The following is a 15756-nucleotide window of genomic DNA, read 5'->3' as shown; positions in this document are numbered from 1 at the left end:
AAGAAAGGAAAAAGGGAAAACGAGTCAATGAATTCATCAATCGAGGCCCAAGAAAAGCCTCTGGCTACCCGGACGCCGTATTAACTATAGTATTATTCATTATAGCATACGAAAAAAGAGGGCGATGGCCCCCATGCACAGCCTACAAGATCTGGCATCGGTTCTTCCTCCCGGACTTGGCGAGGGGACGGGGGTTGAGAACAGCCCTGCGACAAACAAACATGTTAGCTCCACATAGCCATGCCCGCGAAACGATCAAATCCAGATAACACGATGGGGGAGGTAGGGTGTGTGGCGTAAACGGTACGTACCGGATGGCCTCGTCAAACACGCTCTTCAGGTTGCGCTGGGTCAGGGCGGAGCATTCGAGGTACTTGTGTGCGCGGATCTCCTTGGCCACAGCCAAGGCCTGCTCGTACGAGACGGGCTCCATCTTTCGGGAGCGGAGAGCGTCGGTGGTGGCACGGTCGTCGCGCAGGTCGAGCTTTGTGCCGACCAGGATGATGGGGACGCTGGGGGCGTGGTGTTCGATTTCGGGGAACCACTGCCGATCACAGGTTAGTCGTATGATTCGCGGACCAACGCACCGTGCAGCCGAGGCCGCCGGCGCCAGGGGAAAACAGGAAATCGCTGGGTCCATGCGGTGTCGGGGTGCGTGTCGGGGCGTACCTTGGCTTTGACGTTATCGAAGGATGGCGGGCTGACAATCGAGAAGCAGATCAAGAAGACGTCGGTTTGCGGGTAGGATAGCGGCCTGAGGCGGTCGTAATCTTCTTGTCCGGCGGTATCCCACAGTCCCAAGCTGATCGGCCGGCCGTCGACCATCACGCTGGCCGTGTAGTTGTCAAAGCTGCAGGGTGGGCATCAGTAATGCGGATCGGGGGATTTGGGATCATCGGGATGACAGGGGGTGGGGGGAGCTGGCAGGAGAGACGGACACGGTCGGGATATACTCTCCCGGGAAAGCATTCGTTGTGTAGGAGATGAGAAGACATGTCTGTAGAGCATTTCGAGCATTGTCAATTGGGGGATTCACTGCGTCGCGGCATTCGTGTTTCGTTCGGAGGGGAGAGACTTGGTAGGCCTTGGGGGATGTCGGGGGGTGGGTTCAATACTGACTTTGCCCACGGCACCGTCACCTGTCACCACGCACTGTATCGCGAGTTAGCGCGTCTCGGGGGACTGGGAAATTGTCGCAAGGCTGACCTTCAGCGATTGAGTAGCCGGGCCCGTCGCCATGGTTGTGTGAAGTTATGTACACCGAGACAAAAAGGGGCGATAAGGGGCGGTCCGGATGACAATCGATAACGGGCTCCCACGGCGGAGGGGGAAACAGACGGATGGCTTCTGGGCGAGTGAGCTTCAGGGGATTGAAAGGGCAGCAGAGCAGTTGCTGCTGGAGCTAGGGGTAGAAGAGGGGGAGGGTGGAGACGAGATGATCTCGAAAATAAGGAGGGGCTGATCGCACCAGATGGAAAGACTCGAGGCGCCGAGAGGAGGAGCAAAAGGACGGGGGTCGAAAAGGTGAAATTTCAAAGTTGTGATTTAGAGGAGGAGAGGAGGAGAAAAATAAAGGTCGGGCCAGTGAGGAGGTTAGCAAGTGAGTAGGTTAGTTTAGTGAACGCGCCAAGTTTAGGACTTGGACAAGCTGGGGGGCTGATGGAGTGCACTGTGGATGGTTCGGGTCCCCACCTTCATATTGACCTACTCAACCCGGCCCTACACTTCTACATCTACAATATACCCGTTTCGTAGTTCACCAGAGCTCACTGCCTTTGCAGTACGCACGATGGAGGGTTCACCACACCGCCGTCTCCCAGCCTCCGATCCCAACCACCGGCCAGCATCGATCGAAAACCCTCTCTGATAGGTATTTTCCCGACTAGCGCCGCGCTGGTCCAGCTCCGGCCCGCCCATCTGTTGGCTCCCACGGCTCCGTCCGAGATCCTCCCTGCACCAATCGCATGGCCATTCAATCACGGGCAGCTCGAGGGCGCCTGCACTGCGCTGGTTTCGCGACCGACGAGGGTGTGATAGGGTGACCCCGGCCTGTCGCGCCCACGCATGGATGGGCTATGTTGCATAGCCTCTTTAGATCTCCGGCCGACAGGGGTCCACCGCGTGCTCCTCGGGACCGAGCTGGAAGCAGGTATAAACAAAGGAAAATCCGGCGAGGCGAAGCGCCTGGAGATGCGAACGGGGCTAATTGCTTATTGGCCGACTGCGAGTAATCAATTGTATCCATTGTCTCCATTGTATGAATTGTATATAGTATTGCACTGCAGGATCTGGAGAACGGATCTCGAGCGTCAACAGAGGCATGGTCTATCCGGGCGCGAAGACTCCTGTGTGAATGCCTCCCTCCGCTCGTCGGTTACAGCCGCGACACTCCCCGCGCCGCCCAAGAAGGCCCCCACGCGCATCTCCGCTGGCTTCGCCATCAATGCCGGCAACTGGGAGGCGAACTCGCGGAAGTAGGGACTTTTCATATGCGCTTGGACGGCGGCTTGGTTTTTGTATCTACAGTGATCGCGGTCAGGCATGTCTGGGTTGGTCATAGCGCGGTTACATCTGCCGAGGCACGGCGAAACGGGGACAGCAACGGGAACCGCAGAGGGCAATTTGCTCCCCTCTCAACGACAGCAGAATGGAAAATCGAAAAATGGACTGACCGTTCAATAATCACAATCTCGTTTTTATCGTGCACCTTGATCGCGTAATAGACCAGGGTGTCGGGTTCATGCTCTTGAACTTTCTTGGTGAGCTCGGTGATGAGCGCGGCGAGCTAGGTACGAGACATTAGATGGTGGGCCGCCATGCAACAGAACGCAGTCTGACCTCGTCGAACTTCTCCGGCTTGGGGTACAGCACGGCGGCGACGTTGATTTCGGGCATGGCGCGGAGTGCGTCACGACGGAGTCGGAAGAGGGTAGGGATGCGTTGGTCTGATCACAGAGGATGTGAAGAGTACAGAGTGGTACAGAATGGTACCGAGTGGTGTGCATTGGAAGTATGGAAGTCGAAGGTGCTCGAGTATCCCCGTGGTCGGCAACCTCGGCAGTGGGGGTCGCTAACAGATGAGGCGATCAGATCGGCTTCTCCAGACTGCCGGAGAGGACATGAGTGGAGTGGGAAGATGGGGTGCGCCGGTCATAACCTAATATATCGAACATGACTAAACCCCAACACGATGTCCACCATCCCATGATCTGTTCTCCAGATGGTGTGCAGTGATGCTTTGTGGGTAATGGGTTATTGGGGAAAGACGGAGATGTCATCCTGGGAAAGATATAGTTTTGCCGGCCCAGGAAAGACGAATTGGATACTGAAGATGTCACAGAATCTGGACCGGCCCTCTCCCGTATAATCTCAGCAGCATCTTTATTGTAGTTGATCGGGCGAGAGTCGTTTTCGAGCAACCCGCTCACCGGCCTCGTATACTCGACATGAATTGCCACAGGCACGATATCACATTGACAGACGAGTAGATTTGAAGCGGTCTGTTTAGCCCATGGCTCATGTCTGCTGGTTAAATTAAAGGCTCTTTAAGAATTTCTGCTCAGCATAGCTCATTGTTGTCATGCTGGGACAGTACACGGTACTTTTGGAAGCATAAAGTCACCAGGGTTGCAAAGGTTTAGAACCATGGGGTTAAGGTTACTTCGTACACGTGTGATCAATCCAATGAGTATCCCGACATCCTCACGTACTCCATACGCCGTGCAGGACTAAACCTAAGTTGATCGGCCTGTGGCTGGGGTGGTCTCCGTGCCTGGCCAGGAACACTACAGGACTCACTAACTACCGGTCCGAGGTACCTCAATTCCCCCGAGGAACTGTTTGGTACAGTGACGTGATGAAGCTGTTTCAGCCCAAAGGCCCCGCCCCAACGAAGACAGGGGCGGTGCCAACGCAAACGCAGGCTCCAGCATTCCCGGCCCACCGCGTTGACTGACCTCATTGATCGCCGCCTTAACCGCCTCCCCACCGCCAAGCAATCGGTTTTCCGACATTGACAATAGCTCCAGCTGGGGGTGGCTTGTGGCTTGTGATTTTCTCCCTTCCACTCCTACTTCCTCTCCCTGTGTGAAGAAGCTCCGTGTCTACCATGTCCGACACGGCTCCTCCTGAACCTACCGCGCTCCCTGCGCTGTCCGATGCGCCCCCATCCAGCGCCGGTCGCTCGTCCGCTGGTTACTCGGGGGCGGTCGACCAGCAGCCACAAGCGGCCATTTCCGATGAGCTCAAGGCTCGTTTGGACAAAGTGATCTACTCGGAGGTAGGTGTAGCAACTGCTGCGAAGGGCTGCGACGCAATCGCACCCCAACGAAGCCTGCCCTCGTGCTAACTGCTCCGCATGCAGATCGGTATCACCACCCTCCTGACTCGATTGAAGCAGAGCGTGGCCTCCGCCAGGGTACGTCATCGACGACGAGCGGAAGACCCCCACTGAGATCGGATGCGCTAACCACGCCCGCATAGGATTTCTCGACCTTCCTGAAGAAGCGCGGCACCCTTGAGGAGGAGCATGCTCAGGGGCTGCGGAAGCTGTCCCGCGCCGTCAATGATGCCGCGCAGCGCACCGAGAACCGACAGGGCACCTACAGCGCGAGCTACAAAGATATCCACCACCTGCAAGAGCGCATGGCCGACCATGGCCTGCAATTCTCCGTCTCCCTCCAGCAGATGGCCGACGACCTGCACGAACTCGCCACGAACATCGAACGCGGTCGCAAGCAGTGGAAGCAGACCGGGTTGGCAGCAGAGAAGAAAGTCACGGATGCGGAGTCTCAGGCCGAGAAGGCCAAGGCGAAATATGAGTCGTTCGCGGAGCAGTACGACCGTGTGCGCACGGGTGATAAGCAGGGCGGCAAGTTCGGCCTGAAGGGCCACAAGTCGGCGGCTCAGCATGAGGAGGATCTCCTGCGCAAGGTCCAGCATGCAGATAGTGACTATGCGTCCAAGGTCCAGGCGGCACAGGCCGCGCGCCAGGAATTGGTCTCTACCCACCGGCCGCAGGCAGTGCATCATCTCCAGCAGCTGATCGCAGAGTGTGACTCGGGGTTGACCCTGCAGCAGCAGAAGTTCGGTGAGTGAGGGGGTTTTTACGGACTGCTCGCATTTTGGGTGACATGTCGACGTTGAGCTAACGATTGGCAGCTACATTCAGCGAGAAGCTGCTTCTCGGCCAAGGCCTCTGTGTCAGCCCTATGAAAACCGAGAACGGAACCCTTGCAGTCAAGAGTCTCGCCGAGGTGGTCCGCCAGGTCGACAACCAGAAGGACTTGCACGAATTCATTCTCGGCCATGAAGGGAACCCGGGCGCTGTCAGTGGGCCAGAGGTCAAATATGAACGCCATCCAACCTTGGGCGGCGGAACTGCTGCTCCTGCTGCGCCATCGCAGTCAAGCACCCAGGCCAAACGCCAGTCTTCCTTGCCTCAGTCCTTCTCTCAGCACAACGTCTCTTCCCCAGCCAGCCAACCGCCTCCGAGCACTACCGACCGCTTCCAACCACTGCCATATCCCATACAGTCCGAGCCTGCACCGGCACCTCCATCCCAGCCACCGTACCCTGTCTCCGGGCCGCCTGCTCAGGAACCCGCCCCCGCCGCCATCGCCGCCGCCCCTGCTCCAATGCTGGGTGGTACGGCTCCATTAATGCCCGGCCCACCCCCCATGGACAAGGCTACTCTGCAGTCCAGCTTACCACCGTTGAAGCCGGTGTTTGGTGTGTCGTTGGATGATTTGTATGCTCGAGATGGAACCGCCGTGCCGTTCCTCGTCTACCAGTGTTTCCAGGCCGTGGAGCTGTTTGGTTTGGAAATGGAGGGTATCTACCGCCTTTCTGGTAGCGCTAATCACATTAACCATATGAAGGCGGTCTTTGATAACGGTCAGCTCCCCCCGCACCATCTTCCTTAAAGCCAATTTCATACTCATGTCTTTTTGATACATACAGACTCCTCACAAGTCGATTTCACCAACCCCGAGAACTTCTACCACGATGTAAACAGTGTTGCCGGCCTTGTGAAGCAGTTCTTCCGGGATCTGCCCGACCCGCTGTTTACCTCGCAGTTCTATTCCCAGTTCATCGATGCTGCTCGTAAGTCCCGAGCCATGCGCTGCCTGCGACGGCTGTTACAGGAACTGACAAACATGACCACGCAGGCATCGACGATGATATCCAACGGCGCGATTCGTGCCATGCCCTCATCAACAGTCTGCCCGACGCGCACTATGCCACCCTACGCGCCGTGATCCTGGTAGGTTGACAGCCCTTGCCTTTCGCAATACATACAACTCGTACTCACAGCATCACAGCACTTGAACAAAGTCCAAGAACACTATACCTCGAACCGCATGAACGCCGGCAACCTGGCAATCTGCTTCGGGTAAGCGACCACACCGCATCCGCCCCTTTCTCGAGAAACCGCTAACCAGAACAACAGACCAACCCTGATGGGCGCCAACTCAGGAGGCAACATTGCCGACGCAGGTTGGCAAGTCCGCGTCATTGAAACGATCCTCAACAACACATTCCAGATCTTCGATGATGACTAGTTAAAAGCCTCCGCCCGGTTCCCTTCCAGTGTTGCTTTCTGCTCGCCCTATGATAACCTAGGAGTGGGACTCATCATTTGGTCTCTTGGTGTGGGACTTTCTCTAATCCTGAATCATCCCTTGCCCTCATCCGCTTTTCAACACCGCTTGATTCCACGACGCCCGACTCATTCCTATCCCCCACGTCGTCTTTGTGCTTCTTCCTGTTTTCCTCTACAGCATGTGTCTGCTCTGCTCGTCCCCTTTCGTCGTTTCCTGCGAGTAGCGGATCGAGCCTGATTTCGTACCACAGCTAATGCCCCCCTTTGCTTTTTTTTGTACATATACACATGAGTCTTTTCTTGTTTCTTGATTATCCTCTTCTGCATTGGGTGCCCGTGCCCGTGCAGGGCTTACTTAGGTTTGTGCTGCCGTCGAATCTACGACAACGCTTTTTACTACGTCCAGGCTGGTTTCCAATGGATACGAAGAAGTAAAGAAAAGAGGTAGTCCTCGGATAAACTCAGTATTGATATGTCTTTTCCATTTTCTACTTATTCTCAAACATATCTCGACATCCACATAGGAGTTTTTTTCTTTCTTTCTTGCTTTCTTTCTTTGGACGAGAAGGGAATACCTAACCACTCCATCCATTTTCCTTTCCTATGCTTGTTTGTTTTCGAGTATCCCGCTTTCTGGTTCTCCGTTTTTACTTGTGGTTTCGAAGGCGACGCTTTTGTTCACCGGGCAAGGTTCGTAATCTTTGGATGGTGGGATGCGTGAGTTGATATGTGTTCTCCTTGACCACAAGCCCCTGCTTAATGGCGTAGTTATGTGGATGGGTGGGGACCATGCTAGTGCGTGCCAGATGAGGCGGTTCGTGTGTGGCCACGGACATCAAGGACCATTCGGTGTCGGATAGAAGGTAGGTCATCCCAGTTTCTCACACGGATGGCTACTTGGATAGTACTGTCAGTGACTTGAAGACTTTGCAATGCGCCACGGCGTGCGGAGATGAGGAACATAGTACCTCCATCCGGTGCTTGGAGTATAATAACGTGGTAATTCAATTGGAGAATGCCCGCGATGTGTCGAGGTGGACTTTTGAGTCACTGACCCACAAGGCATCACAGTTGAATCTACATTAGCACGCTGTAGCCAGCGAGTTGAATGTGTCTTCAGAAAGCATGGGGTTGGCACCAGGTTATAGTTGTATAGATATACGCAAGTGTAACCCTATGGGGTAGAATGTATGCACAGCCTAGAACCCTGAACACCTTCCGTTCTACAGCCACGGCAAACAAGATAATCTGGATCTTGAGATTCAATATGACTATAATACATGGATTGGTAGATGCTCTATATAAATGGCTCGATATGACAAATTCATAAATGGACACACGCCCTGTGACAACACAGCCAAATCAATCCCAGACAAGCTGGCTGTTCCACTGTAGCAGAACAAAACAAGGTTCGGAGACAAGGCAATTGATACCGTTAACACAAGGTGAAGAAATAAAGTTTTGAGAAGCAGCCCTGCAGTTTACCCCACTTATTGGCCGCCGCCGGGTCCCATGTTCTTTATGGCCTCGAGGCGCTCCAGAGCAGACAGGCCTGGGGCAAAGGCCGGGTCGGTGTTCAGAGTCTTCATATCAGTAGCCTGGGTGGTACCCCAGATCTGCCAGTCGGAGTACTTGCCGTGCCAGATGAGCTGCTGGACCACGACATACTCCACGCAGTCCTGCTCCCTGGCGGCAGGAACCACATCCTTCGGGGAGGTCTTTCTCCCGGTGTTGGTCTTGGCCATGGACTGTCTGGAAGCCAGGCGCACAACGACCTGGCGGACGCCAGAGTTGGCCATGTCGGGGATTTTGACGGCGCGATCTGCCATCACACGCGCGCTGCGGAACTTGTTGCCGACCAGTGTCCAGGTCACCTTCTCGTTTGTGGGGCGGCTCTCGACTTGGTCGATGAGCTTCTGGGCGAGCTTTTCACAGCAGATGCGACGCAGACTGGAAGTGTTACCCCTATCCCGGGATGTTAGCGGGTAGCCCGTGGAGATGTCATCGAATTGTATGCTTACTCGGCCAGGCTGGTGTACATCTGCGTGTATAGACTTTTGGCTATATGTTTCCGGTTAACGCTGTGGAAAATCTTGAAGAAGGGGATGCGCAACGGTCCGATATGGGGCTGTTGAAGCTGCTTTGCGATGAAAGGAACGTTGTTCAAATCCTTCTTGCAGTACACCAAAAGGCTGTTGTCGAGTTAGTTAGTTCGTGCTCAACTGCATGCCTTGTTTCCCATGCGCCTCTGCCCATCTTCAAACTCCTGATTCCCGCCAATGAACGAGCAGGCCATAGCTCAACGAGGAGAAAGTGCAAACCCACCTGGTATAACCCTGGAAAAGACTCTTCAACCAAGTCCATTCCATCCGGAACCGGTCCCGCGGATCCTGGAAGATAGAGGGCAAGTCCTTCCACATCGGCCGCACGAATGTACCCGGCAACAAGCCAATATCATTCGGCAGCTGGTGCATCATCACCTCCTTTGCGCGAGACTTCATCGATGGCTGCGGCATGCTTCCGGGCTTGAAGTTTTGCGATCGGTAACCCCATCGTTGCGGCGCGGCCGAGAAGGAACGGCATTGGTGCGAGCCGGAGGCAAAGGTCTGGGCGATCAGCGACGTTGGTCGGGCGCTGGGGAATATGCTGCCCGTGGGCAGACGCAGAGAGGACGCCATAGCGAGCTGCGACTCGGGGCGGAAGTGTTTCTTGACCGCGAAATGCCGAGAAGGAGAATCCAATAAAATCCGCGGATGGTCACGTGCTGTCTCCGCGATCTCGCGGGTCAACTATGGCAGCTCGTCGAAAGCGACGGTCCTCGCTGAACATCGCCCACACACTCTCTCCACTCCTCGTCAAGAGCTCCTAGACTTGACGGTACTCTGTTTGCCCCCGAATTTTGGTTATCAGTCCGCTACCTTCCCCCCTGAGTAACTTACCCTCGTCTCTTCACCTCAAAACCCACCGATTAGGGGACTCGACTAATTCGACACGCCCCAGACTCGATAGAACCAACTCCCTCACTCAATACCCCCGCTTCGTCAATATTCTCCCGATACCTACTCTGCTCCACGATACTGCGCGGCGGTCGCATACGCCGCGATCGAGTCTAAAGGCTGGCTCCTCTCCGTAATGCCTCACCACCACCATACTCACCACCCGCCCAAGCACACAGCCGGCCAGACCTGAACTTCGCGCGAGTGCCTATCCTACCAGAGTTCGAGCTCCTCCGTTCATCGGTGCTCACGCCGCCGGGCCAATTCGCCAAAGACGTGGCGTCGGCCTCGGCGTCGTCCGCCCTCCCGCCGTCCCCAACCTCCGACACTTTCCACGCCCCGCTCAGCAACGATGCCGGTCAGGCTGGATCTTCGCCGCTGCACCCACGCGTGGCAGTAATTCTGGGCGTTGACCGCAGGTGGTATATCCCGCTGCTGGTGTGCCGGGCACTGAGCACACTGCCTGCGGCGTGGTGGGGGTTGCGGTGTGCGTTTACGTTCTTGGCCGAGCTGCTGCATATTCGGCCAGGGATGGCCGGGGAGGGCTGGGCAGCAGCGATTGTCGGGAGTGTGGGGCAGGAGTGGGATGTTGAGAGGAGGTTTCGAGTTACAGAGGTCGCTTTGGCGATCATGTGGGTATGTATGGTGGAATGCTGGTCTGCGAGTTATGCATAAGGTTGTGGGTTGCTTGGGATCCAGGGCTAACGTGATTGCTAGTGCTGCGCATCCGCATATCTTTCTTATTTCTTTGCTGATTGTATGATGTCTCGATGGTGAGTGATCCCTTGCTCCTTTCTCGAGGTCCTGACATAGTTCCCAAGTGCTCACTGGCTTCTGCAGGCTTTTGAATTACACCCCGCCTGCTGTCGTAATTCGGCTGTTGACGACGAACGGGCTAATTGCATATATCACTTCATGGGTTCTCTATCTTTCCGGCGCATCTTCTGATCCACGGCTCCTCCTGCCTGCCTGGATTTCCATCACTACCGTACGTGACGCCCGAGTATCAACGTGATGCTGATCCCTCGAGAACGTGAACTTACCGTACGTACTGACTCGCTCCGGCTACAGACTCTTACCTTTGTCTACCACGCCACGCAAAACCATGCAACCATTAAACGCGAAACAGCAGCGTCTTTACTCGTTGTCTCCGTCGCTAGCTTTCTCAGCATGTCCTCGCTCCTGCTGCAACTCCACCTAACCCGCGAGAACGAACCCGAGGTCCCCGTCTTTGTGATCACCCGCAAACTATGGGACTTCGCCGTTGCGATCTTCCTGCGCATGCGAATCGCAGATCACCGGGTCGCTGGCGAATTGTAACTTGCACCGCGCCTTTTCGGTACTTTCCGGAGTTCAGTTGTTATGTCTTCTACTTCTCTTTTTTGTTCCTCTCGAGAGGGGATTCTCATCTTTGAGCATGGGTGGCGGCGAACGGTTACGTGTCTATCAACCAAAATATTTGTGGGGAAAGAGACGAGACTTAGCTGAATCCTGCATATCTTCCAGGGTGTTTCCCGTTCATTCGGTGGGCTTGGTGTTGCATAGTCAACTAGCCCGACCCAACCACCTTTTGTGTCCACCTGGACTTTTTTTCTTTGTCACATCCACGGATCGATCTTTGATAGATCTAATCCCATTATTTCGATTTCTCTTGCAAGGATCTCTCATTATAAGGTAAGACGTGATTTCTAGAAAAGAAGAACAAGGTAGATGCTATGGCAAACCTGTACAAGCTACGCTACGAATGGTACCATGATACTGTGCACAGCGATTTCAATGAGCAGTTCAATTTCCTCATTTCCAAGAAACCACACCGGCAGACATGTAGAGGACCTGCAAAAGAACGAGAACAGTGGAAAGAATAGGGAAGACGGTAGAGACCGACAAGCGGAGTCAAGCCAGCAAAAGCACGCCCCATATTCAAAGAAACTGGATCTCCTCAAAACAGTCCGGCCACTAGAGTCCAGGCTCAGCTAGGCGGCTAGCGAGCCAGCGACAGGGACAGTCACTCCAGAGAAGCAAAGGATTGAAGAAAGAAAGGCACACACGCAGTCATCAATAGAATAAAATAGAATAGAAAGAGAAACGCATCGTCTGTCTATGCAGATATGGGTATCTACCAACGCCTCGTTCCGTCATGATCCCGATCCTGGATAAGAATAATGTCGAGGGAAATGAACACGTTTAGCCTGTCGTTCAAGCTGTATCAAATCGCCGAGGACACAATTGGGGGGGGGGGGGGAAAGCGTGTCATTGCTTCGACAAAAGGGGCCCACGTCTAACACGCCAGGCACAGAGTGGTGGGAACAGAAAGCAAGAGATTTGACCGATGGTGTGGGCCGGCTGAGTGCACGGCCGGAGGTTAAGGGGACACATAGCGTGCTTCCTAACCCACCGCTCACAGGGCAACATAGACTGGGAAGGAGGGACCGGAACAAGGCATGGTGACGGGATTAGAACCCATGGACCTGGTGGGCCGAGTCAGATGTGAATCGTGTAGAGCGGGACAAAGAGAAAAACATACCTTGATGGTCTTAGCATCCAGCTCGAGGCCTTCCTTCTTGTCGGTCAAGAACTCCTGGACATCCTTACGCTGGTCTCCCTGCAGCTGAATCACCTCGCCCATCTCGGTGTCAGAGACGATGGTGCCATTGCAAGCTGGGTCTCAGTTAGCGTTCGTTCTTGGTGAACTCGGCGATGGCGATGGCTGATGGCCAAGGAGACGGGACATACCGAATTTCTTCTTGATGACCTTCAAGATCTTCTTCTGGTCAAACTTCTTGGGAAGACCCTGAACAGTAGTCAGAGTCTTACGACCATTGCGCTCTGCATAACAAAAGTCGTCAGCATGTATGTTGGCGCCGGCGGCCGACCGTGACGATCAGCGACCGTGGGATAGAGATCATGTAACGTACGCTGAATCCGTATATGGATGTAGTTTTGAGACTGTTTAGTCTCGCCGGTTTCTTCGTCGGCTTCGGCGAAGGGGTCTGTTGGAAAGTGGACATGTCAGCTTGCTTCCAATACAAAACCGATACCCCGCGGCAGCGATCGAGCGCGAGGCCACGTCGCTCGCCTCCAACCAGGCGACCCAACACCGCAAAGAACATGCGAAGGAATATCTCTCGCAACAGGATGGGCAGTGTAGTGTAGGCCGGTTCCGGTTGTGTGTATTGAGGCTTGCTCACGCGCCCACAGGACGAGGAGGGGGGAAGGTGGCGACTCACCGAAGGTCTTGAGGTTTTCGATGGACATAAACTCGGCCTTTGGGAATAAACGGCCCTTGAAAGCGGTTTGTTAAAGAGAGGGTAAAGGGGGAGATTTAGTATCTCTTAGAAGATGAGCGATCGGAGCGTGTGTGGAGTGAAGAGTCGAAGTGAACTGGTTGAGGGTCGGAGAAGAATCAGAAGGAAGAGCGGCAAAGCCTTTTGAGGCCTGTGGGGGGAAAGCGGTGTGTGACTAAGCGACCCCTCCACAACGTTTCGTTTACTCCTACCCTCCGTTAGCAGGGATTACGACACTTAATTGACAGGATCTAGAAAGATATAAGTAGAAGGGCAGATATCGATGAATCAGCAGAACACAAAGAAAACTATATAAGGTGGCAGGTGCTGGAAGAAGACAGACAGTTCGCCGAGTCTCTCGGAGATTGATGGATTCGAGCGCCCTCTTGAGACTCGCGCAGTCTACGAGTATTAGAAATGTGAATCGTGGACAACAGACATGAATTGTCCTAGAACAATATTACAAGAAAAAAAATATTTGGATATCGGTCCTGTGCGAGCCAACGAGTGCGCGAAGATGCGACGACCGCCCAGCCCGACACGACGGCGGCCAGTGTCCACCAGCATCTCCAGAATGTTCCGAGTGCGCGTAAAAAGGATACAAAGGTATTAAGCCCGTTTGAATTGGTAGTAAAAGGTATCACAAGAAGTCGAAGGCTCAGGGAGACGGCGAAGGGGCCGGCGGGGCAGCAGCGGTGCCCTTGGCGATCTGCGGAGGCAAGAACATGGGGAAGTAGGTCTGCAAGGAACAATTAGAGGACAGGTATAGGGCCAATCGCGGCTTTTGCAATTGGATAGACATACAACGACCAGTGCCATCACTGCGAATACCATGATATTCATGAGGTTAGTTTAGATCTGACGGACAAGACAGAGTGGGAAGGTAGAAGAGCAAGCACGCACAGGACATGAAAACCGACATATATGCCGGAGTGGCAGCGGTTTTCTTCTGCTCGGGGGACTCGGCGAGCCAGGTCTGAAGCGAAAAGACGAACGAGACCCTGGAGGGCATGGTTAGCGGGATCAGGGGCGTAGCCATTCGGAGCTGTCTGCATACCAGCCAATCATCCTGCGTCACGATCATCGTTAACAGAGCTGTATAAACAAGTCAAGAGCGCACTCAGGCTCCAGCTCACCTGTTCCGCATGAACATCTAAAAGGATCGCGTGTCAGCTTGCAAAGGGTCCCCCGAGAGCGCAAGATCGCATCCACTTACCGCCGCCATGGGCAGCGTGCTCGACATGGTGCCTGTGTCATAGTCCCATCAGAATCCATCCTCACTAGCTGCGGGTATCCAAAGAATGGTGCTGGGGATTCAGGGTGGTCGCGTACTGGACATGTCGGCATCATTGGCGCTCTTGGGCGGGTCGACGTAGGGGATCGCTGCGGCCTCGAGGTTAGCCAGACGAGATTCAGAGTTCACAAGGACGCAAACAAGCAGTGGGTCAGCTTACCAAGCTCTGCGCGCCGCATATCCTTGTTTGACGCCATGTTTGGAGCTGTGGGATTGATGGTGGTGGATGAGGGAGGGAGAAGTCTTGAAGCGGCCATCCCCAAGCGCCAAGACCGTGGCCCGTCCGGGCTAGACTCAACGCATGGGGAACTCCGACCGGATTACGGGAGTGCAGAGAGATCGGGGATGGGGAATGAGGGAGTGCCTCGTTCTTGGTACAGGAGCAATCACTACTGATCGCATCCAGCAGTGCTATTGCTCAATTCTTACGTAGAATCTTCCTACAACTGGGCAAAGACGAGCCCACTCTGCACCGCCAGCGCCATCGGATTGCCCGATCGCGATCCGCATGAATATGGGGACGATCTTATAGCCGAAAGGAGATCAGTGAGTACGGACTCACATATTTCCCTGCCCTGGAGCCAGCCATGCCAGGCAGATTGAGAGATCAGTCCCCGGCCAGCCCGATCGCCTTCCAAAGGACCGATAGGGAAAGACCTGTGGTGGTATCCAGTCAGTCGATAGGGAAGTACGAAGGCGGTGGCCGGTTCCCCCACCGCCTCCTTGCATTCGGCCAGAACCGCCCGCATCTTCAACCGACGCAGCATCGCCGACGGCATATTCCTGCACGGTAGGTAACTCCCGGTCGCTTGGGGCTGGCGGGCTGGCGGGCTCGATGGTGCTACGACCGGAGGGAAAGAAGAAACCCGGACGATGGAGTCGCATCATCCTGCAGCGATCCGACAGTGGGCCGATACGGAATGTGGTGGCGCCTCGGTGGACCAGGGTACAAAGACGAGCAACGCTCCGGACAAAGTCGACTAGCTGAGAACAGACACATAAGCGCCCCCGGGGGAAACTTGTACAGAGGACCAGGCTCTAAGCGGCGGGATAGCCAAGGGCCAATGGCCAGGAGGCTCCCTAATGGCCGCGGGCCAGCGCGAACCATGCAGTTTGATGTTTGAGGCGGCTTGCTTTGTTCTCGTGCTTCAGACCGGGTTTGCTTCCGAGTTCCGGCAAAGAGTAGTGCCAAGTCGTGAGACGGTGAGATGGCGCGATGGCGATAGGGCGCCATAGTCAGACTCGGCCATGACGTGCCCAATGGATGAGGATTTCTGTCCAAGATGGACGGGGAGGTGGTGAGGTGATCATTTCACTGGGCTGATTGAGGAAGGGGGATGCGAACGGGGTTGGGCATGCCCGCTGGAGGGGGGAAATTCGTGATTCGTCCAGCACCACATTCTTATTATCATGACCGCTGGGTATCGTTTACGGCGTTATGGCCCCGGTATGGGTTTACCAATCTATAGGGTAATCAGGTCTATCAGGAGGAGGGCCATCCATGGTGGCCGCGACTGGACCGGCGGGGTCCAAAGAAACGGAAAAAGTAATTCGCTTGTGCCACCGTGTTTCCAGGGT

General features: G+C 54.9%; 7 protein-coding genes across 7 annotated transcripts; 2 read left to right on the top strand and 5 right to left on the bottom strand.

Annotated features, from left to right (window-relative positions):
• Positions 1-142: 142 nt before the first annotated feature.
• On the bottom strand, positions 143-1239 carry racA (putative Rho GTPase Rac; the record flags this gene model as incomplete). Its single annotated transcript, XM_056691565.1, has 5 exons — positions 143-206; positions 312-544; positions 580-850; positions 1037-1152; positions 1207-1239. 5 exons carry the CDS (start codon positions 1237-1239, stop codon positions 143-145), a joined length of 717 nt encoding a protein of 238 aa, XP_056539271.1.
• Positions 1240-2309: 1070 nt separating this feature from the next.
• Positions 2310-2895, bottom strand: N7482_009440 (putative quinol monooxygenase; the record flags this gene model as incomplete). Its single annotated transcript, XM_056691564.1, has 3 exons — positions 2310-2520; positions 2673-2785; positions 2839-2895. 3 exons carry the CDS (start codon positions 2893-2895, stop codon positions 2310-2312), a joined length of 381 nt encoding a protein of 126 aa, XP_056539270.1.
• Positions 2896-4108: 1213 nt separating this feature from the next.
• Positions 4109-6563, top strand: rgd1 (putative Rho GTPase activator (Rgd1); the record flags this gene model as incomplete). Its single annotated transcript, XM_056691563.1, has 8 exons — positions 4109-4279; positions 4364-4417; positions 4483-5089; positions 5161-5895; positions 5962-6105; positions 6171-6265; positions 6324-6394; positions 6452-6563. The coding sequence occupies 8 exons, from the start codon at positions 4109-4111 to the stop codon at positions 6561-6563; spliced, it is 1989 nt and encodes a 662-aa protein (XP_056539269.1).
• Positions 6564-8094: 1531 nt separating this feature from the next.
• N7482_009438 (uncharacterized protein) lies at positions 8095-9282 on the bottom strand (the record flags this gene model as incomplete). The annotated part of the gene is made up of 3 exons (XM_056691562.1): positions 8095-8569; positions 8626-8796; positions 8930-9282. 3 exons carry the CDS (start codon positions 9280-9282, stop codon positions 8095-8097), a joined length of 999 nt encoding a protein of 332 aa, XP_056539268.1.
• A 113-nt stretch (positions 9283-9395) lies between these two features.
• On the top strand, positions 9396-10920 carry N7482_009437 (uncharacterized protein; the record flags this gene model as incomplete). The annotated part of the gene is made up of 5 exons (XM_056691561.1): positions 9396-9418; positions 9720-10236; positions 10318-10373; positions 10441-10588; positions 10672-10920. 5 exons carry the CDS (start codon positions 9396-9398, stop codon positions 10918-10920), a joined length of 993 nt encoding a protein of 330 aa, XP_056539267.1.
• Positions 10921-11973: 1053 nt separating this feature from the next.
• Positions 11974-12880, bottom strand: N7482_009436 (translation initiation factor eIF1). Its single transcript, XM_056691560.1, has 5 exons — positions 12828-12880; positions 12516-12590; positions 12334-12426; positions 12125-12258; positions 11974-12068 (listed from the first exon to the last, which is right to left on the bottom strand). Exons 1-5 carry the CDS (start codon positions 12853-12855, stop codon positions 12054-12056), a joined length of 345 nt encoding a protein of 114 aa, XP_056539266.1. The 5' UTR covers positions 12856-12880; the 3' UTR covers positions 11974-12053.
• Positions 12881-13542: 662 nt separating this feature from the next.
• N7482_009435 (uncharacterized protein) lies at positions 13543-14375 on the bottom strand (the record flags this gene model as incomplete). Its single annotated transcript, XM_056691559.1, has 8 exons — positions 13543-13623; positions 13689-13705; positions 13788-13885; positions 13942-13953; positions 14021-14037; positions 14101-14132; positions 14217-14267; positions 14339-14375. The coding sequence occupies 8 exons, from the start codon at positions 14373-14375 to the stop codon at positions 13543-13545; spliced, it is 345 nt and encodes a 114-aa protein (XP_056539265.1).
• Positions 14376-15756: the final 1381 nt, after the last annotated feature.

This window comes from Penicillium canariense, assembly GCF_028826845.1.
Source record: "Penicillium canariense strain IBT 26290 chromosome Unknown utg000007l_segment0_segment0, whole genome shotgun sequence".
Classification (NCBI taxonomy): domain Eukaryota; kingdom Fungi; phylum Ascomycota; class Eurotiomycetes; order Eurotiales; family Aspergillaceae; genus Penicillium; species Penicillium canariense.
Note: the sequence above shows the minus strand (reverse complement) of the source record. Positions and strands in the feature narration are given on the sequence as shown.